Source organism: Acanthochromis polyacanthus, chromosome 2 (assembly GCF_021347895.1).
Source record: "Acanthochromis polyacanthus isolate Apoly-LR-REF ecotype Palm Island chromosome 2, KAUST_Apoly_ChrSc, whole genome shotgun sequence".
In the NCBI taxonomy this organism is placed as follows: Eukaryota; Metazoa; Chordata; class Actinopteri; family Pomacentridae; genus Acanthochromis; species Acanthochromis polyacanthus.
This window is the reverse complement of record NC_067114.1, coordinates 43,047,903-43,073,613: the sequence shown is the minus strand read 5'-3', so window position 1 is coordinate 43,073,613 and position 25,711 is coordinate 43,047,903. Positions and strand designations below refer to the sequence as shown.

Here is a 25,711-nt window from a genome sequence, read left to right as displayed (position 1 = left end):
CCTGTGTTGTTGTTGGCACCTTTAGAGTCATTGAGGTCATAATTGACCAACTCTGTCATCATGTGAGCTCTAAGTCTCATCATAAATGATGTTAAACTGCGTGGAGAGAGATGTAAAAACTGCCTGTAAGTAACCGATAAGTGGGATCACCCTGGTTTGAACAGCTGATTTTGTTTGACCAAAATGTGCACATTGTTTCTGTCCAATCAGTTAACTTGTCCTTTAAATGACTGATGAGTTGGCTCTCCTTTGTTGTGCAATGCAGTTGTGAAGCATTTGTTTTGTTTCCCCGACATTTAGGTCTGTTCATTTCTCATTGTAAGGCTATGCTAATGCCTGGATCTTCTATCCTCAGTGTGGATGAGATGCTACCTCAACATGTTGGTGGGCACAAATATGTCGTAGGTGTAGAGATATCTTCAGTCTTACGCGTCCTGCTTCTGTTGACTGTTGCAGAGTGAACAACTTTTCTGGATTCAAATTTGACTTTTGATTTTCACATGCATTTTCCCACCATCTGTGTATTGTTAAATGAAAAAAAGCTTAAAAAGCACATTTCTTATTTAATCTAGTCTTATCTACTATCGCTCTGCCCCATTCTGGGGACTGAAAAAAAAATCTGTGTTACAAATGTACAAACCAAGTTATTTTCCTGAAATATTACAGAAAATTTCTGACAAAAACATTTTACACAATCCCAAATTTTTCATCAGGACAAAGCAATGGCATCAGGACTTCTTTTTTGATTCTTAAAAGCATTCCACCTCTCATCCAAGTTGCTTCCTCAGTTCTAGATCACTGGTGTGGAGTCCCAGATATTTAATCTCACCCCCAACTGGTTCAGTGTGTGAAAGGTGGTTAAACTGCCTGAAGAGGGATTCCATGACTGCATTATAAGTACATGATAAGTGATGTTGTAGACCACCCCCTAGAGATGTCTGTTCCAGTTAAACATAGTTGGCTTCCTTTGCTCCTTTCTCAACCCATCTGTGTACTTTCACCAGAATGTGTACATTACTGTCCTCAAGGGAGTCTCCCTTTTGTTTTAGATGTAGGTGGATCGCTGAGTGCCTTCCCTCTATTGTGTAATGCACTTGTGGATGTCGTGGTTGTTTAGTCTTACCTATAAATAGATTGGGGCACTCCGTTCTGATTCAGACTGTATATAGAGCATTACTCAGCTCGTAGAAGGTTTTTGTATGTATGTTTCAGTAAAAGACACCAGAAACAGGGCCTATTTAAGCATGACAATTGCAGATTTCTATAGTGCAAAAAGAGGTTGGAACACATTACTTAATCCATAGCCTTATATTGTGCAAATAGATGCAACTTTTAACAACTGTATATCCATCAGAGGCAACAAAGAAAGAATCCACTGTCAACGTCAAATTGGAACAACCATCATGAAACCTTCGCCACGTATCAGACGACGATCATGAAGTTCTTGGATCCCATCTCATTCACTATGCAACCTCAATGACTCAATGCAAATGATCCCCCTGAGGCTAAAACGTCTCGTACAGCCTGTCAGTCAAAACTTGAAACATCTTTAAGATGCAAGTCAGTGCATCGCCTACGCCCACTCACACCACTGACTTGACTGTTGACCTTAAAGAATGTTGCAACTGTATACAAATTCAGTTTAACTATTCAACATAGTCAAATGCAATGCTGATTATATGTTACATCCATACATGTGCTTAGCCTATTTTGGTCTATTTTCTATTCTGACTGGAGAAAAAAATGAAATTAAGGAGCACCAGATAATTTTTACAAACCGTGTGGAGACGATCCGACATGTTCCTGCCACAATAAGCTGCATATTTTAGGTTTCTTTTAGGATTACATGCCCATTACATCATATATGACAGTCATTTTCTTTTTCTTTTTCTTCCCTTTTTGTATTCATCTGAGAAGACAGACATGCAGACACTGGATACCCTCCAGCAACTGTTAACTATAGCACATTTTCTCCCTTCAAGAATGTTCTAGTACCAGCCTGTAATGCCTGTCATTCCTGGTGAGATTTGAGCTTCTGTAATTGCGTGACATTTTTACATCCTGAACCCACATGTCTAATGGCCCATTTACAGGGATTAGAAGAAAATCAAACAAAAACTAAAGCGTTTTAGATTTTAAGGATAATTCTGGTTTACAACATCTGGCACATTTTCTCTTAATTTGGCTATTAAGCCTATATTGAACATGCTTAGCTGTACTTTGTATAACTAATATCTTTTTGGAAATCCTGTTGTGTCAACAGCTACTGTTTTAAATGGGCTGTATAAATAACCATGCCTTGCCTTGTCTTTCTATTTCTGTTGTGGTGATTCAGGCAAACAAACATTGTACACCGGGGCAAGAAGCAGAATCTCCTCGCAGCTTCCTAAGAAACTTTTTACACAAATAGTTTTAAACGTTTGTTTTTGAGTTTGACTGAAAGTAAACACAGAAATTAGCAGCCTGGAACAGCTATTTTGCTAAATTCATTAAGGATCTCCACCCGAGACGATTTACTGATTAGAGTAATTACCTGACATTAGGTCAGCAGCATATCCATCCATGCGAGCTAGTTTGTTTAGTGTTCAATGTGTGTTTGCGTGGGAGAGGTAGTAGCAAATGAAGCCTCCAGCACATAAAATTACTTCATGCTTGTTGTACTGGCTGTTAATTACTTTATGGAAGGCCAACCATTTGGTCTGATTGGACTTTTCCTCCAGTTTATTTGGACTGTGAAACAACAACTTCAGGATATTAAGCAAATCTCTAAATTATTCTAGTTACACATTTGGAATCTGACTAAGTAGTTGCCAGTCTATACTGCAGAGAAGAATGGTCTGACAGCACCATGCTATCAGTCTGCTACAGGGGAAAAAAAGCTATGACTTGTTTGCGTTTCTTTTAATCAGTAACGGTGGTCTAAGCAACTTATTGATGGATGGAATTATTTTGGTGGAACATTTGCACGCAGTGGGCTGCACAGGGGCTTGGTGGTTAGCACTTTCGTCTTGCAGCTAGAAGATCCCAGGTTCACGATCCCTTCCTGGCATCTGTCTGCATGGAGTTTGCATGTTCTCCCTGTGCATGCGTGGGCTTTCTCTGGCTTCCTCCCATAGTCCAAAAACATGCTGAGGTTAATGTAAATTGACCGTAGGCGTGAATGTGAGTGTGTTTTTTGGTCTGTGTTTGTGGCCTTGTGGTAGACTGGTGACCCGTCCAGGGTATCCTCTGCCTTCGTCCTAACTCTGCTGGGATAGATTCCAGCCCCTCTGTGACCCTAATGAGGATTAAGCGGTGTATAGATAATGGGTGGATGGATTTGCATGCAGGGGGACAAGCACTGTGATTAAAATAGATAATCCACTTTGAAAAACTAGCTGGACTTTCTTACAGCACAATCCAAGTCCTCACTAAAACATGAACTTTGACTGTGGTAGGTTACTCGCTTGGAGGTTGTGTCCTGTAGCAAAGAAAAAGGGCTGTACAGCAATAGCAAGAGGAGGATAAAGCCACAGTCACCATTCAGTCAGACTACATTCTGAGCAATCAAACATTTTGTTCCTCAGTTTGAACAGTTTCCTGAAGTACTTTCCTGTTGTCTTTCTGCTCTTGTATCCATCCTCTATACCTCATTTTAATCTGATTTAGCTCCTTGGAAGTGTTTAGCTTGATTAAAAAAAAAAAGTGCAAGATTCAGAAGTTGTTTGGAAAATACTGTCTGGGCCACATATTATGTTCCATGATAACAAAAAAAGATGGTTGTCAAACCAACATTCGAAAAATGTTTTCGAGGATAACAGATAATCTTTAATCAAAATTCCTATATTGTGATCTATTTATAAAAGGCAGAATATCAAGCCTGCAACGTTTTGGGATTACGCTGAGGTAACGCAATGTAAATATGACAAAAATGTCACAGTTTAGTATGTCGTTCAAAATATCACAAAAACATCGTAGTTTATTATGTCGTCCAAAATGTGACCAAAAATGTCATAGTTTAGTATGCTGTCCGAAATATCACAAAAAGTCAAGTTTTGTATGTCGTTTAAAATGTCACAAAAACATCATAGTTTAGTATGTCGTCCAAAATACGACAAAAACTTCATACTTTAGTACGTCGTCCAAAATGTTGCTAAGTGTGTCAGGAAATTATTTCTTTAAGACAAAGACTGTATTTTCGCTGTTAGTTCGTACCACAAAATTTCCTAGCACAAGATGAAAACTGTGTTTCTAATAGTTTGCTTGCATCCGCTTTTGCTTCAAAGTCCTTTTTATCTCTGGAATGCAGCTCAGCTTGGTGCATTTCAAACACTTCATTCTTTATGCAGTATTAAGACCACAGTAACAATTATCACACAGTTCAACAAATCAAGCTAAAACAAAATTTCATGTTGATAAAGCATAGATGTAATAAAGTATAAATGTAGTATTATATAAGTATATTAATATATAAACATGCCTACATATTTCCTAACAACGTGTTAATTTATGCAAATGAATAATGCCAACACACGGTTTTCCTAAAATCATCAGAAATGGCACTCATTTTGTAAATCAGGTGATAGGCCAAATGACTCAGAACTTAGACATTTGCTCAAAGAACCACTGTGCTTATCATCTACAAAGTGCAGGATTAGTAGAAAACAAACAAACGGAACAATAAAAACAGACTTAAGAAAGGCATGGTCTGATTGTCTATTATATGTTTACATTAGTGCAGTTGTATATGCGCATTACACCAAATCAAACAGGTTAAACACCATTTAAAATAATACATGGCAGACAGTTTGTGTTACTGCAGTTTAAACAACATGAAATCAGTATAGATGAGAAGTGCACGTTAGCAGACTATATGAGGGAAACATTACAAGCAAGAGAAATAAAACATGCTAATGATATGCTATGCCAGATGCACCTGTCTCTCAACAGGAGGGTGTCCCACCGGTTCAAGTGGGAGACTGGGTGTTCGTGAAATCCATTAAGAGGAAACACTGGTCCTCACCATGGTGGGAAGGGCCCTACCAGGTGCTGCTGATGACACCCACAGCCATAAAGAGAGCAGAGTGAGCTTCATGGATTCACCTGTCGCACTGCAAGAAACAGAGGTTCTTGGAGGAAAACTCCAACAACAGTGAGGGGAAGTCTGACTACAAAGGGGGTTAAACCTTCTAGTGGTTCACCGTCTCAAAGTCAGTGAAGAAACCAACAGATCTTCACTGTTTTTAGGGAGCAGAGTACTCTGGGATCCTCATACATGCATCCACACACTCGCTGGACAAAGAACAGGACAAGCACACTGTTAGTTGTCAAATAGGAGGTGAAGTGCTGGTAACCTCTCCCTCCAGAAGATAGGTCATGACTCAACGTGTCAAGACTACGGCCCTGGTGTTTTTGAACTTTCATTTCATGTTTGTTGATGACAAAAGAAATTCACAGAGGAAAAAGAAACCAAGAACTCGATGTTGATGATTACCATGATAATATCTGGTTCCAGATGGCTAATTTAACTGCAACAAGTTTGAATATGTCTGACTGCTATTTGTGCTCATTCATACCTCGTCATTCACGGACCAATCCTTGCTTAACACCAAAACTAGTTACACTAAACAAAATCATGTGTATCATTGCAATGCACATGGCACTCACAACAACCCCAGCCTTTGCAAAATTCACTTAGTATTTACCAAACTGCACTGCTACCAGTAACTATGACTTGACAAGCAGGAGAATGCCTCAACATTTTAGTATAACTACTAATAACACGAACCTGCAGGGAATCACGACGGCACACTATCCTAACACACCATCACTGTGTCGTAGGAGGAGCCGTGCTGAGGGAGAAATGGACCTAGGCGTGACAGACTGTATGACTTACTTTCCTGTGGAAGGTGTTTGGAGCCATCCCTGTGCAGCGGTTCTCGGTGTGAGGAAGGTTGGGCAAAACCAATCAACTTCACTGCCGTAGAAATCCGTGGCAATGTGGTGGGATGGGTGTCTGAACCTGTTATGAATACACTGCTTCCACATGCGGGAGGGTTCCCCTGCCCGACTGACCATGTTTGGGTTTGCGGCCATAAGGTATACTTATATCTCCCTCAGAGATGGGATGAAGCGTGCTCCTTGGCTAAACTACAGCCTGCTGCTCTTGTGATTCCCAAATCAGATGTTACCACTATTCTTAGTGCAACAACAAGACAAAGGAAACGTTCTGACCCTTCCACTACTAGATCTCCACCACTAGTCTCAGATGTTAGAGGTTTCTTTCACATTTTTTCCCATGTACCGAACAGCATCTCTAGGACACAGGATGAACGATATGCACTTTGAACTTGCCTAAAATTCAACTAAAAATTTGCACACCCACTCTCATAATAATGCTGTTACTCTTCATATTCACTTGTTGCATCATTCGATTTTTCAGAGCACTCATGAGTAAGACAATAAACAGGACTGTGTCCAAGGTAATGTTGAGTGATGAATTCAGAGCACTTATGGTAGACACATTCATTTGATGAAGACGATTTTGTGTAAACTACTGTTGATTGAAATCCACCGCTGAGTGTAAGTTGATGAAGTTGTTGTGAACATGACCATTTTGCAGGAAACCTCACAAGGGGGATGTAATGATGTGATTACGAGACGTTGACATTCATCATTGATAAACAGGGGGAAATGTTAGAAGAATTATGTTTGGAATACTTATAGTACTTATGTTAGAAGAAATAGACTTAGGATATTTAGAACAGAATACTTGCTTTTAGATTATCATTAATTTATCATTAATTTATCATTGAGTGACTGTGAAACATATGTGCCTTTTGAACCATGACTCTGTATGTATTTTAAACCATGATTCTACGTGTACTTTATGAAAGAAACATGTAGACACAGCACATACTGAGAGGCGACCAGAACTAGGCCTTCTAGATAACAAGGCAAGCAGACGCAAATACCACATGTCTGCCTCTAAAGGTCTTTCTGTTAATATCTTACTGCTCCTGAAGAAGGTTTTTCCCATTGTCATCTCATGCTGAGTCATGGTACCACCCTCTATGTTCCATTCCTGTCTGAAGCAAATAAAAAGACGCAGAGGAGACACAGGCTCTTTGGAGTTGGGTGGCTGATGCTATGGTTTGTACAGCCTGTCTCTCTCCACTTGCGGCAAGAAAAATACAAGAGCTTGAGTACTGTCTCTCCTTCCTTGTGTTGTCTCTGTGTTTTTCAGGTTTTAAACCCAACAACATCATAGTTTGGTATGCCGTCCAAAATGTGGAAAAAAACGTCATAGTTTAGTATGTCGTCTAAAATATGACCAAAAACGTCATAGTTTAGTATGTTGTTCAAAATATCGCCAAAAATGTCAGTTTAGTATGTCGTCCAAAATGTGATAAAAAACGTCATAGTTTAGTATGTCATCCAAAATATCACCAAAAACGTCATAGTTTAGTTTGTCGTCCAAAATATGACTAAAAACGTCACAGTTTAGTATGTCGTCTAAAATGTGACAAAAAACGTCATAGTTTAGTATGTCATCCAAAATATCACCAAAAATGTCATAGTTTAGTTTGTCGTCCAAAATATGACTAAAAACGTCACAGTTTAGTATGTCGTCTAAAATATGACAAAAAACGTCATAGTTTAGTATGTCGTCCAAAATATGACTAAAAACGTCACAGTTTAGTATGTCGTCCAAAATATGACAAAAAACGTCATAGTTTAGTGTGTCGTCTAAAATGTGATAAAAAACGTCATAGTTTAGTATGTCATCCAAAATATCACCAAAAACGTCACAGTTTAGTATGTCGTCTAAAATGTGACAAAAACGTCATAGTTTAGTATGTCATATAAAATGCGGAAAAAATGTCATCGTTTCATATGTCGTCTAAAATAATGATAAAAACATCATAGTTTAGTATGTCATCCAAAATATGACAAAAAACGTCACAGTTTAGTATGTCGTCCAAAATATGACAAAAAACGTCATAGGTTAGTATGTCGTCCAAAATGTGACAAAAAATGTCACAGTTTAGTATGTCGTCCAAAATGTGACAAAAAATGTCATAGGTTAGTATGTCGTCCAAAATGTGACAAAAAATGTCATAGTTTACTATGTCGTCCAAAATATGACCAAAAACATCATAGTTTAGTATGTCATCCAAAATATGACAAAAAACGTCACAGTTTAGTATGTCGTCCAAAATATGACAAAAAACGTCATAGTTTTGTATGTCATCCAAAATATCACAAAAAACATCATAGTTTAGTATGTCGTCCAAAATATGACTAAAAACATCACAGTTTAGTGTGTCGTCTAAAATGTGACAAAAAACATCATAGTTTAGTATGTCATCCAAAATATGACCAAAAACATCATAGTTTAGTTTGTCGTCCAAAATATGACTAAAAACGTCACAGTTTAGTATGTCATCCAAAATATGACTAAAAACGTCACAGTTTAGTATGTCGTCCAAAATATCACCAAAAACGTCATAGTTTAGTTTGTCGTCCAAAATATGACTAAAAACGTCACAGTTTAGTATGTCTAAAATGTGACAAAAACGTCATAGTTTAGTATGTCATATAAAATGCGGAAAAAATGTCATCGTTTCATATGTCGTCTAAAATATGGATAAAAACATCATAGTTTAGTATGTCATCCAAAATATCACCAAAAACGTCATAGTTTAGTATGTCGTCCAAAATATGACTAAAAACGTCACAGTTTAGTATGTCGTCCAAAATATGACAAAAAACGTCATAGGTTAGTATGTCGTCCAAAATGTGACAAAAAATGTCACAGTTTAGTATGTCGTCCAAAATGTGACAAAAAATGTCATAGGTTAGTATGTCGTCCAAAATGTGACAAAAAATGTCATAGTTTACTATGTCGTCCAAAATGTGACAAAAAATGTCATAGTTTACTATGTCGTCCAAAATATGACCAAAAACATCATAGTTTAGTATGTCGTCCAAAATGTGACAAAAAATGTCATAGTTTACTATGTCGTCCAAAATATGACCAAAAACATCATAGTTTAGTATGTCGTCCAAAATGTGACAAAAAATGTCATAGTTTAGTATGTCATCCAAAATATGACCAAAAACATCATAGTTTAGTTTGTCGTCCAAAATATGACTAAAAACGTCACAGTTTAGTATGTCATCCAAAATATGACTAAAAACGTCACAGTTTAGTATGTCGTCCAAAATATCACCAAAAACGTCATAGTTGAGTTTGTCGTCCAAAATATGACTAAAAACGTCACAGTTTAGTATGTCGTCTAAAATATGACAAAAAACGTCATAGTTTAGTATGTCGTCCAAAATATGACTAAAAACGTCACAGTTTAGTATGTCGTCCAAAATATGACAAAAAACGTCATAGTTTAGTGTGTCGTCTAGAATGTGATAAAAAACGTCATAGTTTAGTATGTCATCCAAAATATCACCAAAAACGTTATATTTTAAGTTTGTCGTCCAAAATATGACTAAAAACGTCACAGTTTAGTATGTCGTCTAAAATGTGACAAAAACGTCATAGTTTAGTATGTCATATAAAATGCGGAAAAAATGTCATCGTTTCATATGTCGTCTAAAATAATGATAAAAACATCATAGTTTAGTATGTCATCCAAAATATGACAAAAAACGTCACAGTTTAGTATGTCGTCCAAAATATGACAAAAAACGTCATAGGTTAGTATGTCGTCCAAAATGTGACAAAAAATGTCACAGTTTAGTATGTCGTCCAAAATGTGACAAAAAATGTCATAGGTTAGTATGTCGTCCAAAATGTGACAAAAAATGTCATAGTTTACTATGTCGTCCAAAATATGACCAAAAACATCATAGTTTAGTATGTCATCCAAAATATGACAAAAAACGTCACAGTTTAGTATGTCGTCCAAAATATGACAAAAAACGTCATAGTTTTGTATGTCATCCAAAATATCACAAAAAACATCATAGTTTAGTATGTCGTCCAAAATATGACTAAAAACATCACAGTTTAGTGTGTCGTCTAAAATGTGACAAAAACATCATAGTTTAGTATGTCATCCAAAATATGACCAAAAACATCATAGTTTAGTTTGTCGTCCAAAATATGACTAAAAACGTCACAGTTTAGTATGTCATCCAAAATATGACTAAAAACGTCACAGTTTAGTATGTCGTCCAAAATATCACCAAAAACGTCATAGTTTAGTTTGTCGTCCAAAATATGACTAAAAACGTCACAGTTTAGTATGTCGTCTAAAATGTGACAAAAACGTCATAGTTTAGTATGTCATATAAAATGCGGAAAAAATGTCATCGTTTCATATGTCGTCTAAAATATGGATAAAAACATCATAGTTTAGTATGTCATCCAAAATATCACCAAAAACGTCATAGTTTAGTATGTCATCCAAAATATCACCAAAAACGTCATAGTTTAGTATGTCATCCAAAATATGACTAAAAACGTCACAGTTTAGTATGTCGTCTAAAATATGACAAAAAACGTCATAGTTTAGTATGTCGTCCAAAATATGACTAAAAACGTCACAGTTTAGTATGTCGTCCAAAATATGACAAAAAACGTCATAGTTTAGTGTGTCGTCTAAAATGTGATAAAAAACGTCATAGTTTAGTATGTCATCCAAAATATCACCAAAAACGTTATAGTTAAAGTTTGTCGTCCAAAATATGACTAAAAACGTCACAGTTTAGTATGTCGTCTAAAATGTGACAAAAAACGTCATAGTTTAGTGTGTCGTCTAAAATGTGATAAAAAACGTCATAGTTTAGTATGTCATCCAAAATATCACCAAAAACGTTATAGTTTAAGTTTGTCGTCCAAAATATGACTAAAAACGTCACAGTTTAGTATGTCGTCTAAAATGTGACAAAAACGTCATAGTTTAGTATGTCATATAAAATGCGGAAAAAATGTCATCGTTTCATATGTCGTCTAAAATAATGATAAAAACATCATAGTTTAGTATGTCATCCAAAATATGACAAAAAACGTCACAGTTTAGTATGTCGTCCAAAATACGACAAAAAACGTCATAGGTTAGTATGTCGTCCAAAATGTGACAAAAAATGTCATAGGTTAGTATGTCGTCCAAAATGTGACAAAAAATGTCATAGGTTAGTATGTCGTCCAAAATGTGACAAAAAATGTCATAGTTTACTATGTCGTCCAAAATATGACCAAAAACATCATAGTTTAGTATGTCGTCCAAAATGTGACAAAAAATGTCATAGTTTACTATGTCGTCCAAAATATGACCAAAAACATCATAGTTTAGTATGTCGTCCAAAATGTGACAAAAAATGTCATAGGTTAGTATGTCGTCCAAAATGTGACAAAAAATGTCATAGTTTAGTATGTCGTCCAAAATGTGACGAAAAACGTCATAGGTTAGTATGTCGTCCAAAATGTGACGAAAAACGAAAAAAACGTCATAGTTCAGTATGTCGTCCAAAATATGACAAAAAACGTCATAGTTCATTATGTCGTCCAAAATGTGACAAAAAATGTCATAGGTTAGTATGTCGTCCAAAATATGACCAAAAACATCATAGTTTAGTATGTCGTCCAAAATGTGACAAAAACGTCAAAGTTCAGTATGTCATATAAAATGCGGAAAAAATGTCATAATTCAGTATGTCATATAAAATGCGGAAAAAATGTCATCGTTTCATATGTCGTCTAAAATATGGATAAAAACATCATAGTTTAGTATGTCATCCAAAATATGACCAAAAACATCATAGTTTAGTATGTCATCCAAAATATGACAAAAAACGTCACAGTTTAGTATGTCGTCCAAAATATGACAAAAAACGTCATAGTTTTGTATGTCATCCAAAATATCACAAAAAACATCATAGTTTAGTATGTCGTCCAAAATATGACTAAAAACATCACAGTTTAGTGTGTCGTCTAAAATGTGACAAAAAACGTCATAGTTTAGTATGTCATATAAAATGCGAAAAAATGTCATCGTTTCATATGCCGTCTAAAATATGGATAAAAACATCATAGTTTAGTATGTCATCCAAAATATCACCAAAAACGTCATAGTTTAGTATGTCATCCAAAATATCACCAAAAACGTCATAGTTTAGTATGTCATCCAAAATATGACTAAAAACGTCACAGTTTAGTATGTCGTCCAAAATATCACCAAAAACGTCATAGTTTAGTATGTCATCCAAAATATCACCAAAAACGTCATAGTTTAGTATGTCGTCCAAAATATGACTAAAAACGTCATAGTTTAGTATGTCATCCAAAATATGACTAAAAACATCACAGTTTAGTATGTCATCCAAAATATGACAAAAAACGTCACAGTTTAGTATGTCGTCCAAAATATGACAAAAAACGTCATAGTTTAGTGTGTCGTCTAAAATGTGATAAAAAACGTCACAGTTTAGTATGTCATCCAAAATATGACTAAAAACGTCACAGTTTAGTATGTCGTCCAAAATATGACAAAAAACGTCATAGTTTAGTGTGTCGTCTAAAATGTGATAAAAAACGTCATAGTTTAGTATGTCATCCAAAATATCACCAAAAACGTTATAGTTTAAGTTTGTCATCCAAAATATGACTAAAAACGTCACAGTTTAGTATGTCGTCTAAAATGTGACAAAAACGTCATAGTTTAGTATGTCATATAAAATGCGGAAAAAATGTCATCGTTTCATATGTCGTCTAAAATAATGATAAAAACATCATAGTTTAGTATGTCATCCAAAATATCACCAAAAACGTCATAGTTTAGTATGTCATCCAAAATATGACAAAAAACGTCACAGTTTAGTATGTCGTCCAAAATATGACAAAAAACGTCATAGTTTAGTATGTCGTCCAAAATATGACAAAAAACGTCATAGTTCATTATGTCGTCCAAAATGTGACAAAAAATGTCATAGGTTAGTATGTCGTCCAAAATATGACCAAAAACATCATAGTTTAGTATGTCGTCCAAAATGTGACAAAAACGTCAAAGTTCAGTATGTCATATAAAATGCGGAAAAAATGTCATAATTCAGTATGTCATATAAAATGCGGAAAAAATGTCATCGTTTCATATGTCGTCTAAAATATGGATAAAAACATCATAGTTTAGTATGTCATCCAAAATATCACCAAAAACGTCATAGTTTAGTATGTCATCCAAAATATGACAAAAAACGTCACAGTTTAGTATGTCGTCCAAAATATGACAAAAAACGTCATAGTTTAGTATGTCATCCAAAATATCACCAAAAACGTCATAGTTTAGTTTGTCGTCCAAAATATGACTAAAAACGTCACAGTTTAGTATGTCGTCTAAAATATGACAAAAAACGTCATAGTTTAGTATGTCGTCCAAAATATGACTAAAAACGTCACAGTTTAGTATGTCGTCCAAAATATGACAAAAAACGTCATAGTTTAGTGTGTCATCTAAAATGTGATAAAAAACGTCATAGTTTAGTATGTCATCCAAAATATCACCAAAAACGTTATATTTTAAGTTTGTCGTCCAAAATATGACTAAAAACGTCACAGTTTAGTATGTCGTCTAAAATGTGACAAAAACGTCATAGTTTAGTATGTCATATAAAATGCGGAAAAAATGTCATCGTTTCATATGTCGTCTAAAATAATGATAAAAACATCATAGTTTAGTATGTCATCCAAAATATGACAAAAAACGTCACAGTTTAGTATGTCGTCCAAAATATGACAAAAAACGTCATAGGTTAGTATGTCGTCCAAAATGTGACAAAAAATGTCACAGTTTAGTATGTCGTCCAAAATGTGACAAAAAATGTCATAGGTTAGTATGTCGTCCAAAATGTGACAAAAAATGTCATAGTTTACTATGTCGTCCAAAATATGACCAAAAACATCATAGTTTAGTATGTCATCCAAAATATGACAAAAAACGTCACAGTTTAGTATGTCGTCCAAAATATGACAAAAAACGTCATAGTTTTGTATGTCATCCAAAATATCACAAAAAACATCATAGTTTAGTATGTCGTCCAAAATATGACTAAAAACATCACAGTTTAGTGTGTCGTCTAAAATGTGACAAAAAACATCATAGTTTAGTATGTCATCCAAAATATGACCAAAAACATCATAGTTTAGTTTGTCGTCCAAAATATGACTAAAAACGTCACAGTTTAGTATGTCATCCAAAATATGACTAAAAACGTCACAGTTTAGTATGTCGTCCAAAATATCACCAAAAACGTCATAGTTTAGTTTGTCGTCCAAAATATGACTAAAAACGTCACAGTTTAGTACGTCGTCTAAAATGTGACAAAAACGTCATAGTTTAGTATGTCATATAAAATGCGGAAAAAATGTCATCGTTTCATATGTCGTCTAAAATATGGATAAAAACATCATAGTTTAGTATGTCATCCAAAATATCACCAAAAACGTCATAGTTTAGTATGTCATCCAAAATATCACCAAAAACGTCATAGTTTAGTATGTCATCCAAAATATGACTAAAAACGTCACAGTTTAGTATGTCGTCTAAAATATGACAAAAAACGTCATAGTTTAGTATGTCGTCCAAAATATGACTAAAAACGTCACAGTTTAGTATGTCGTCCAAAATATGACAAAAAACGTCATAGTTTAGTGTGTCGTCTAAAATGTGATAAAAAACGTCATAGTTTAGTATGTCATCCAAAATATCACCAAAAACGTTATAGTTAAAGTTTGTCGTCCAAAATATGACTAAAAACGTCACAGTTTAGTATGTCGTCTAAAATGTGACAAAAAACGTCATAGTTTAGTGTGTCGTCTAAAATGTGATAAAAAACGTCATAGTTTAGTATGTCATCCAAAATATCACCAAAAACGTTATAGTTTAAGTTTGTCGTCCAAAATATGACTAAAAACGTCACAGTTTAGTATGTCGTCTAAAATGTGACAAAAACGTCATAGTTTAGTATGTCATATAAAATGCGGAAAAAATGTCATCGTTTCATATGTCGTCTAAAATAATGATAAAAACATCATAGTTTAGTATGTCATCCAAAATATGACAAAAAACGTCACAGTTTAGTATGTCGTCCAAAATATGACAAAAAACGTCATAGGTTAGTATGTCGTCCAAAATGTGACAAAAAATGTCATAGGTTAGTATGTCGTCCAAAATGTGACAAAAAATGTCATAGGTTAGTATGTCGTCCAAAATGTGACAAAAAATGTCATAGTTTACTATGTCGTCCAAAATATGACCAAAAACATCATAGTTTAGTATGTCGTCCAAAATGTGACAAAAAATGTCATAGTTTACTATGTCGTCCAAAATATGACCAAAAACATCATAGTTTAGTATGTCGTCCAAAATGTGACAAAAAATGTCATAGGTTAGTATGTCGTCCAAAATGTGACAAAAAATGTCATAGTTTAGTATGTCGTCCAAAATGTGACGAAAAACGTCATAGGTTAGTATGTCGTCCAAAATGTGACGAAAAACGAAAAAAACGTCATAGTTCAGTATGTCGTCCAAAATATGACAAAAAACGTCATAGTTCATTATGTCGTCCAAAATGTGACAAAAAATGTCATAGGTTAGTATGTCGTCCAAAATATGACCAAAAACATCATAGTTTAGTATGTCGTCCAAAATGTGACAAAAACGTCAAAGTTCAGTATGTCATATAAAATGCGGAAAAAATGTCATAATTCAGTATGTCATATAAAATGCGGAAAAAATGTCATCGTTTCATATGTCGTCTAAAATATGGATAAAAACATCATAGTTTAGTATGTCATCCAAAATATGACCAAAAACATCATAGTTTAGTATGTCATCCAAAATATGACAAAAAACGTCACAGTTTAGTATGTCGTCCAAAATATGACAAAAAACGTCATAGTTTTGTATGTCATCCAAAATATCACAAAAAACATCATAGTTTAGTATGTCGTCCAAAATATGACTAAAAACATCACAGTTTAGTGTGTCGTCTAAAATGTGACAAAAAACGTCATAGTTTAGTATGTCATCCAAAATATGACCAAAAACATCATAGTTTAGTTTGTCGTCCAAAATATGACTAAAAACGTCACAGTTTAGTATGTCATCCAAAATATGACTAAAAACGTCACAGTTTAGTATGTCGTCCAAAATATCACCAAAAACGTCATAGTTTAGTATGTCATCCAAAATATCACCAAAAACGTCATAGTTTAGTATGTCGTCCAAAATATGACTAAAAACGTCATAGTTTAGTATGTCATCCAAAATATGACTAAAAACGTCACAGTTTAGTATGTCATCCAAAATATGACAAAAAACGTCACAGTTTAGTATGTCGTCCAAAATATGACAAAAAACGTCATAGTTTAGTGTGTCGTCTAAAATGTGATAAAAAACGTCACAGTTTAGTATGTCATCCAAAATATGACTAAAAATGTCACAGTTTAGTATGTCGTCCAAAATATGACAAAAAACGTCATAGTTTAGTGTGTCGTCTAAAATGTGATAAAAAACGTCATAGTTTAGTATGTCATCCAAAATATCACCAAAAACGTTATACTTTAAGTTTGTCATCCAAAATATGACTAAAAACGTCACAGTTTAGTATGTCGTCTAAAATGTGACAAAAACGTCATAGTTTAGTATGTCATATAAAATGCGGAAAAAATGTCATCGTTTCATATGTCGTCTAAAATAATGATAAAAACATCATAGTTTAGTATGTCATCCAAAATATCACCAAAAACGTCATAGTTTAGTATGTCATCCAAAATATGACAAAAAACGTCACAGTTTAGTATGTCGTCCAAAATATGACAAAAAACGTCATAGTTTAGTATGTCGTCCAAAATATGACTAAAAACGTCATAGTTTAGTATGTCATCCAAAATATGACTAAAAACGTCACAGTTTAGTATGTCATCCAAAATATGACAAAAAACGTCACAGTTTAGTATGTCGTCCAAAATATGACCAAAAACGTCATAGTTCATTATGTCATCCAAAATATGACAAAAAACGTCACGGTTTAGTATGTCGTCCAAAATATGACCAAAAACGTCATAGTTCATTATGTCGTCCAAAATGTGACAAAAAATGTCATAGGTTAGTATGTCGTCCAAAATGTGACGAAAAACGAAAAAAACGTCATAGTTCAGTATGTCGTCCAAAATATGACAAAAAACGTCATAGTTCATTATGTCGTCCAAAATGTGACAAAAAATGTCATAGGTTAGTATGTCGTCCAAAATATGACCAAAAACATCATAGTTTAGTATGTCGTCCAAAATGTGACAAAAACGTCAAAGTTCAGTATGTCATATAAAATGCAGAAAAAATGTCATAATTCAGTATGTCATATAAAATGCGGAAAAAATGTCATCGTTTCATATGTCGTCTAAAATATGGATAAAAACATCATAGTTTAGTATGTCATCCAAAATATGACCAAAAACATCATAGTTTAGTATGTCATCCAAAATATGACAAAAAACGTCACAGTTTAGTATGTCGTCCAAAATATGACAAAAAACGTCATAGTTTTGTATGTCATCCAAAATATCACAAAAAACATCATAGTTTAGTATGTCGTCCAAAATATGACTAAAAACATCACAGTTTAGTGTGTCGTCTAAAATGTGACAAAAAACGTCATAGTTTAGTATGTCATCCAAAATATGACCAAAAACATCATAGTTTAGTTTGTTGTCCAAAATATGACTAAAAACGTCACAGTTTAGTATGTCATCCAAAATATGACTAAAAACGTCACAGTTTAGTATGTCGTCCAAAATATCACCAAAAACGTCATAGTTTAGTATGTCATCCAAAATATCACCAAAAACGTCATAGTTTAGTTTGTCGTCCAAAATATGACTAAAAACGTCATAGTTTAGTGTGTCGTCTAAAATGTGATAAAAAACGTCACAGTTTAGTATGTCATCCAAAATATGACTAAAAACGTCACAGTTTAGTATGTCGTCCAAAATATGACAAAAAACGTCATAGTTTAGTGTGTCGTCTAAAATGTGATAAAAAACGTCATAGTTTAGTATGTCATATAAAATGCGGAAAAAATGTCATCGTTTCATATGTCGTCTAAAATAATGATAAAAACATCATAGTTTAGTATGTCATCCAAAATATCACCAAAACGTCATAGTTTAGTATGTCATCCAAAATATGACAAAAAACGTCACAGTTTAGTATGTCGTCCAAAATATGACAAAAAACGTCATAGTTTTTGTCATATTTTGGACGACATACTAAAGTATGTCGTCCAAAATGTGACAAAAAATGTCATAGGTTAGTATGTCGTCTAAAATATGACAAAAAACGTCATAGTTTAGTATGTCGTCCAAAATGTGATGAAAAACGTCATAGTTTAGTATGTCATCCAAAATATGACCAAAAACGTCATAGTTTAGTATGTCGTCCAAAATATGACTAAAAACGTCATAGTTTAGTATGTCATCCAAAATATGACTAAAAACGTCACAGTTTAGTATGTCGTCCAAAATATGACCAAAAACGTCATAGTTCATTATGTCGTCCAAAATGTGACAAAAAATGTCATAGGTTAGTATGTCGTCCAAAATATGACAAAAAACGTCATAGTTTAGTATGTCGTCCAAAATGTGATGAAAAACGTCATAGTTTAGTATGTCATCCAAAATATGACAAAAAACGTCACAGTTTAGTATGTCGTCCAAAATATGACTAAAAACGTCATAGTTTAGTATGTCATCCAAAATATGACTAAAAACGTCACAGTTTAGTATGTCATCCAAAATATGACAAAAACGTCACAGTTTAGTATGTCGTCCAAAATATGACCAAAAACGTCATAGTTCATTATGTCGTCCAAAATGTGACAAAAAATGTCATAGGTTAGTATGTCGTCCAAAATATGACCAAAAACATCATAGTTTAGTATGTCGTCCAAAATGTGACAAAAACGTCATAGTTCAGTATGTCATATAAAATGCGGAAAAAATGTCATCGTTTCGTATGTCGTCTAAAATATGGATAAAAACATCATAGTTTAGTATGTCATACAAAATGTGGAAAAATAACATCATAGCTTAGTATGCTGTCCAAAATGTGGAAAAAAACATCATCGTTTAGTACGTCGTCCAAAATATAGAAAAAAAATGTCATAGCTCAGTATGTCATCATAAATATGGAAAAAAGTCATCGTTTACTATGTCGTCCAAAATAGAACCAAAAACGTCATTGTTTAGTATGTCGTTCAAAATATCGCCAAAAACGTCATAGTTTAGTATGTGGTCAAAAATATGGGGAAAAAAAAGTCATTTTAGTATGTCGTCCAAAATATGACAAAAACGTCATAGTTTAGTATGTCCTACAAAATTTGGAAAAAACCTCATTGTTTAGTATGTCGTCCAAAATGTGGACAAAAACATCATAGTTCAGTGTGTCGTCCAAAATATGACAACAAACATCATTGTTTAGTATGTCGTCCAAAATATGACCAAAAACATCATAGTTTAGTTTGTCGTCCAAAAAGTGGAAAAAACGTCATAGTTTAGTATGTCGTCCAAAATAGAACCAAAAACGTCATAGTTTAGTATGTGGTCATAAATATGGGAAAAAAAGTCATTTTAGTATGTCGTCCAAAATATGACAAAAATGTCATAGTTTAGTATGTCCTACAAAATTTGGAAAAAACCTCATTGTTTAGTATGTCGTCCAAAATGTGGACAAAAACATCATAGTTTAGTGTGTCGTCCAAAATATGACAACAAACATCATTGTTTAGTATGTCGTACAAAATCTGGAAAAACGTCATTGTTTAGTATGTCGTTCAAAATGTCACTAAAACGTTATAGTATGTTGTCCAAAATATCACTTCCAAGGTCATAAAGGAAGGACATCCTCAATACAATGTTTGGAAAATATTCTTTAAAATATTGGTGCATAACGGTCTGACAATGTTGTTCTGGTAAATTCCAGGAAAATCTTTGGGGAACAACAAAAAAAGCTTTCCATTCGGAATATTACTAATCCTCTGTACTGTATACTCTCAGGACAACACAAAAGCAGTCTAGATGGGATGCAACCATCTTCATGTTGGTCTACAAAGTCAATTTTGAGCTTAAACAAACCGGCAATCTTGCAGTTAGCAAAATGGCTTCTTGATGTGGTGAATTTCTAAGTTTCCTTTCGGTCAGACTCAAAAACTAATGTTTAAAATGAAGCATGAAAAACGGATATATTTTTAGAAAGCTTGAGGGACCTTGCACCTCTTGGTTTGATATGCACAGTTTTGTCCGACTTGGAATCCGAAAGGTTTATTAATTTAACTTGGTGTTTTAGTGCATAAGAGCAAACAGTAAGACAAATAAGAAGCAGTGTTATGAGTTGCAAAAGTACTAGAAATAAATGCCGGTGTTTCACCAAATCTCTACAAATAAAGTGGACAGTGCAAAACTGGCATGACTCATATTAATACCACACGGAATAAGCCAGAATGATCCTTTAAAGGAAACAGGTATTGCTGACTACCAAATGAAAAACAGTAAAGAAATGTTGTGAGTTGTTGTGGACCTTTGTTTGGAAAAGGAACTGTTGTCGCATTGACCTACCTTACACTTGCAGGTGGTGCAGGGTGATTTGGGCATATGCCATGTGTCTCCGCTGAGGCGGGCGACGCCGGCGGGGTCCTTGCATGTCTGCCGGATGTCATACGACAGGTTGTCAGCCAGGCAGGGGTCTGTGACGCAGCGCGGGCAACACTCGCCCTCCGCCACCGCCGTGTACTCGCACATCAACACGGGGCAAACCAGAGGCCAGCAGTCTACCTCCCCCTCCTGCAGAGACACCGGCCGAGGTAATGAAAAAGGAAACACAGCTATCACTGTGTGTGTTGGAGCTTTTTTTGTGTGTGTGTGTGTGTGAATACAGCTACAGCTCACATGCTGATGTGTTGCCATATCCTGAATTAGAGAGGTGGTAATTATCTCAGAGCTCTCACCCAGCTGAGCAGCAGATCAGGGTCAGGTATTAAACGATTGCGTGTTCAGGTTGTTCTTTTTAAACCAAAATCTGAAAGAACAGAGCCATTTTTCAGTTTTTGTGGTCATTAATGAACCATATTTGGCGCAATTTATTTATTTAATTTTTTTTTTGCAAATTTCTTTATAATACATATTTTGCCTGAAATTCCACTTTCCAATGTTTGAACAACAAAGAGTCATTTTTGACATTTGGAAAGACTGACAGAAAGCGGATGAAGGCAAAACAGAGGTCTTTCTACTGCTGTTGCAATGAATCAACATTATAAATGACATTGATACTAAAAATGCATCAATGTTGTTGTTGTTAAATCTTGACATCAGCTGTTTTTGTTGCTCTAATCATTAGTCAGCTGCACTTTACTTCTCTCCTGCTCTCTGTGCTCACAATTAATGTCTTTTAATACGGCTGCATTCCCAATAAAGCTGTTTTCATTTACAGATTTTGCTGTTTCCGTTGTCTGTCAGCTTAACCCGTTGCGCTTCAGTGTTCCACCCGCGGAACACTTTGAGATCTGCATAAGCATTTCCTTAAATGTCTGAAGCTGCAAACGTGACTGTACAAACACTATACACCGATGGAAAGCTTAGATTCTCATGAATCCGCCGGTATTAACCACTTTCAGATGTGATTACCACAGCGGGTAATATAAACACATTTGTCCGACAAAAACGAATATCCATCCATCCGTTCTCTATACACTGCTTTAACGTACACAGCGCGACTCACATTTCCGGGTTCATTATTACACACAGATGAAAATATTCCACAAAAAACGGCCATAATCCAACCTTGGACATCCAGACAAAACAAGCCAGTAAAATATTTTGTCCAAAACATGTCTTGAAGTCGGTATAAAATCCACGAATAGGTCGTTTTCGATGCGCGTCCAATATTCCCTGTATTTCTCGTCATATTTTTATTTACAAATAAAATATTAGCGATTTTTTGTACTGAAAATGGCTGGAATGGACTGCACCTTATAGGGCTATCTGTGGTTGATTATCGTTACATGCTAACCAAGCTGCTGCTCTATCCTGCTATAATCCTGATCTCAAACCGCTTTGTAGTCTGTCAAATTCATCGCTCTCTTTAGTTAAAGACGACAACTGTGAAGCTGGCCTTATTTATTTTTGCAGAATTTGAAGCTACAACCAAAATCAAAGACAGATTACACAACAACAAGAGAAGTTTTAGCTGCTGATGTTGCACTTTGTTTAATATCGAGACCATTTTTCATTTTGTTCAAGGGTATAATAAGAAACTTGCAGTTTCCAGAATATTTCAAAAGTTTAGCACTTCATGTGTTGCACGGAATTTTTGCATGTCTAAACAATGCAACTTTTGCACTGATAGAGCACCTTGTGTAGACTCTACCACTGACAAAACTAGTGCAGAAAAGTACGGTAGGTGTAGCCTGCGCTCTACAGATCAATATGATAATGATCAATGCTGAAAAGTGCACATTAGCTTCATCACGCCATACTTTTTAACAACACTATTAGTGAAAGACTACAAGTTTGCACTAAATTTCCACATACAATTATTTGGCCTGACACTATTCTGCACAAACAAATGTTGTGTTACACACTTTTTGGTTATCAGATATTTTCATGTGTAAATGAAAAGATTAGTCTATGTGGACCTCTTCTGACATTAACTGGGATAAACTGTGTTTGCATAATGTAACACATTCATAAAAAAAAGACCATTCTATCCTCTGTTGTTTTGACCTTTAAATACTTTATTTCTCCTTCTTGTCCACTCATTGTTCTACTGGCTGTCCCAAATGAGTAATGAAAAAAAATACTTGCAAAAAACAAAATTGGACTGAATTTGAATTTGGTCCCTTGCTTGTCTTTATTTTTCTTAAAGAAAGTAAATCAATTTATCTGCTATTAAATCTTTTGGCTTAAAATAAACTGCATGGATATTCACAGACCAATCAAGTGGCAATAGAAAGGGCTTTTTAAAATTGTTTCCCTTTAACCTACCACTATTAAGTACATGATCACTGCACAGTATATAGCTATAGAATAATGGCACCATTGGCTTTTATGATGGTTCCCTATAAGCCTCGCTCTCATTATGCATTTCTGTCTGACACTGTGTCTGAAATCTTCCAGGAAAAATAGGACCCGATGTACAGTTAAAAGAACAAATGGAGTAACAGTGGAAACTCTACTTAGCTAAAGAAAAAGAGCCTCTTTGTCAGATGATAAAGAAGGTGAGACACCGAGCGATAGAAGCTGAGCTAAAACATCCAGTCTGGGACCTGAGAGGATTCAAAACCAACATTAATTCACATTATATCTACGAGATCAGTTTGCAACAAAACCTGCTCACTTATTAATCCAACTGGTTGTTTCTTGTTTGGACCTTATCTGGTCATATTACTAACCGGATTGGAAGTATGAAAGTTGTCTGTTGCCACTTTAAACCCAACTTTTCATGTCAACTGTTTCCTGTAATAAAGCTGTTTGATGACACTATTTGTTTAAACTTTCTGCACTCCAAGCAAGTTCTGGGTGTTTTTTTTGCTCCTGTCACATTTTAATCATTGTAGGTTCATTTTTTTTTAACTGCATTATGACATCTTTATAGTCTCTATACTGCAAAATAGCAATGGCTCAACCATAGCTAACAGCAGAAAGAACTAAAAAATGACCTCTGTGCAGTCAGTTAGTTTGCTATGAATCATAAAAAAGAAGAACAAAAATACAAGACAAAAATTGGAAAAATCTAGAATTAATCTAGATAACAGTTTGTCAAGTACCCATAGGTGTTACCAACACTGGACAGGAAACAATAGTAGCTATACAAATTCTAGATGTTTAATACTTAGATTTTAAATCTACACTGCCTGCAGTTCAGTCAAGTTGAGGCTAAAAGTTCTTGAATTTTTGTCACGTGACTGTTGATCACAGCTGATGTACTTTGCATTTTTGCCATGGTTTATTTTAAGTGAGAGTGAAAAAAATACCTCTGAACTGCAAAGCTGACTGAAAATTAATATAAATCGACAAAAAAATCAAGAGGCTGGTTCTGCTAATTATCAAACATGAAATATTACATCAACTCAAATCCTGGGGCAATTTTTAGAGCTTTAATTTTAATTTAACCCATTAAAAAACAAGAAAAAAAGTCTGAACAGAATTGACAAGTCTGGCAATATTCTGCATTTTATCCTGCTTTCTGGTTGCACCAAGAACTGAATGTTTAGTTTTTTGTAGAACTTTTAAATGAGAAGTGTAGAATAAAGTGATTTTGTTAAAATGTAATTTCTATTTCCTGATAGGATGGCACATCACATATTAAAGGATTGTCAGACATACTTTCTGTGTTTACAGTTTGGGGCTTTACAAATCTGTAAAATTCAGCTTTTATAAATCCACTGGTATGAATTGGAGTTCAGAGGGTTAATATGAGGGGCTGCCTTGGTAGAAAACATGTAGTTTATGTTTGAATGTGTGAGTGTGTTTGCTGTACTGACCATGCAGCGGCACTGCTGGCAGCCATACAGCCAAGACGCTCCGCTGCGGTAAAGTGTGCGTCCGCTCTGGTCCAGACACTGACTGCTGGGTCTGTTGTCACAACCGGGACAGCAGAACAAATCCTCGTCTGGGTCTCCACAGTCACAGGGTCTCCTCCTGCAGTACGTCTGTCCGTCCTGCACAACAGAGGTCAAACAGACTTAGACCATGATCAATACATCCTCACAGAGTCCAACTTTCTGCAATATCAAATAAAAGAAACCTAAAAGCATCAGACTCGCTGTGATTCATATAAAAAATGAAAAAGGTACATATCAGGATGCAGTATTGATGTAAACAAAGATAGCTGGAATATTTTCCTCAGGTTTTGTTGGAAACTATGCGTCAATGTTTTTGACAAATAGGCACACGTTCAAATCTCAGAACCATCTGGCCACAGAAGCACAGCTTTGCATTTGCACAGGGAGCAACATGTAACAGCTGGAAGGGCCACTAACTTCTTTAAATAACTTAATTTTGTGGACTGGAACAATTCTGCCCATTGGAATCTGCAACTGAACACACTGCAAAGACGCCAACTGACTGCCAACTAACGTACAGGTGGCACTGAAGAAATAATCAGAATCCTATTCCTGTGTAAGATAAAAATTAAAGACGTCGATATTGACATAAAAGCGTAATATCACTCAATATCGTTCAAGGTTTTTTTTGTCTATCATCAAAACCGATAAAATAATACCTGGATTTCACCGGCATTTTTTACCGGCGTGCAAATGATCACATGATCAAACTGCGTCGTGAAGTGTGTAAAGAAGTCGAGTCTGCAGTAACAATCTTGCTGTGCCTCAGTAACAATATGTCTGTGGTTTGGAATTATTTCCATGCCCACATATATCGGGATCGGTTGATATCGGAATCGGAAATTGAGAATTGGACAATATCGGTTATCAGCAAAAAAGCCAATATCAGACATCCCTCATAAAAATGTGTCACTTGTACCTTGCACTGCTGCTGTTAGTTTCTGTTTTTGTTTGTAAAAAACAATATGCACTCGTCAAAAAAGTGAGTTCCATCCTGTTGACCACCCAGGTTTCAACAGCTGCTGAAACTGAAAGCTTTCATCAGTCTAACTACAATAATGACTTTAAGGATTGTAATGTGTTGAGTCATTTTTTTTCA

The 25,711-nt window shown here is 35.0% G+C and overlaps 1 protein-coding gene and 1 long non-coding RNA gene across 4 annotated transcripts in view; one reads left to right on the top strand and one right to left on the bottom strand.

The window, feature by feature from the left end:
* The window catches only part of LOC110963054 (uncharacterized), a 92,454-nt gene extending 85,278 nt beyond the window's left edge, over positions 1–7,176 (top strand). The window contains exon 10 of the long non-coding RNA XR_007940609.1: positions 4,930–7,176. This is a non-coding gene — a long non-coding RNA (uncharacterized LOC110963054). The remainder of the gene's footprint in view (positions 1–4,929) is intronic.
* The window catches only part of LOC110955612 (protein kinase C-binding protein NELL1), a 393,573-nt gene that overhangs the window by 6,356 nt on the left and 361,506 nt on the right, over positions 1–25,711 (bottom strand). For all 3 annotated transcript variants that reach the window (XM_022200669.2, XM_051945028.1, XM_022200668.2), the window contains 2 exons: positions 24,532–24,708; positions 20,609–20,833 (listed from right to left, as the gene is read on the bottom strand). In XM_022200669.2, coding sequence (XP_022056361.1) covers positions 20,609–20,833; positions 24,532–24,708 — 402 coding nt within the window. The remainder of the gene's footprint in view (positions 1–20,608; positions 20,834–24,531; positions 24,709–25,711) is intronic.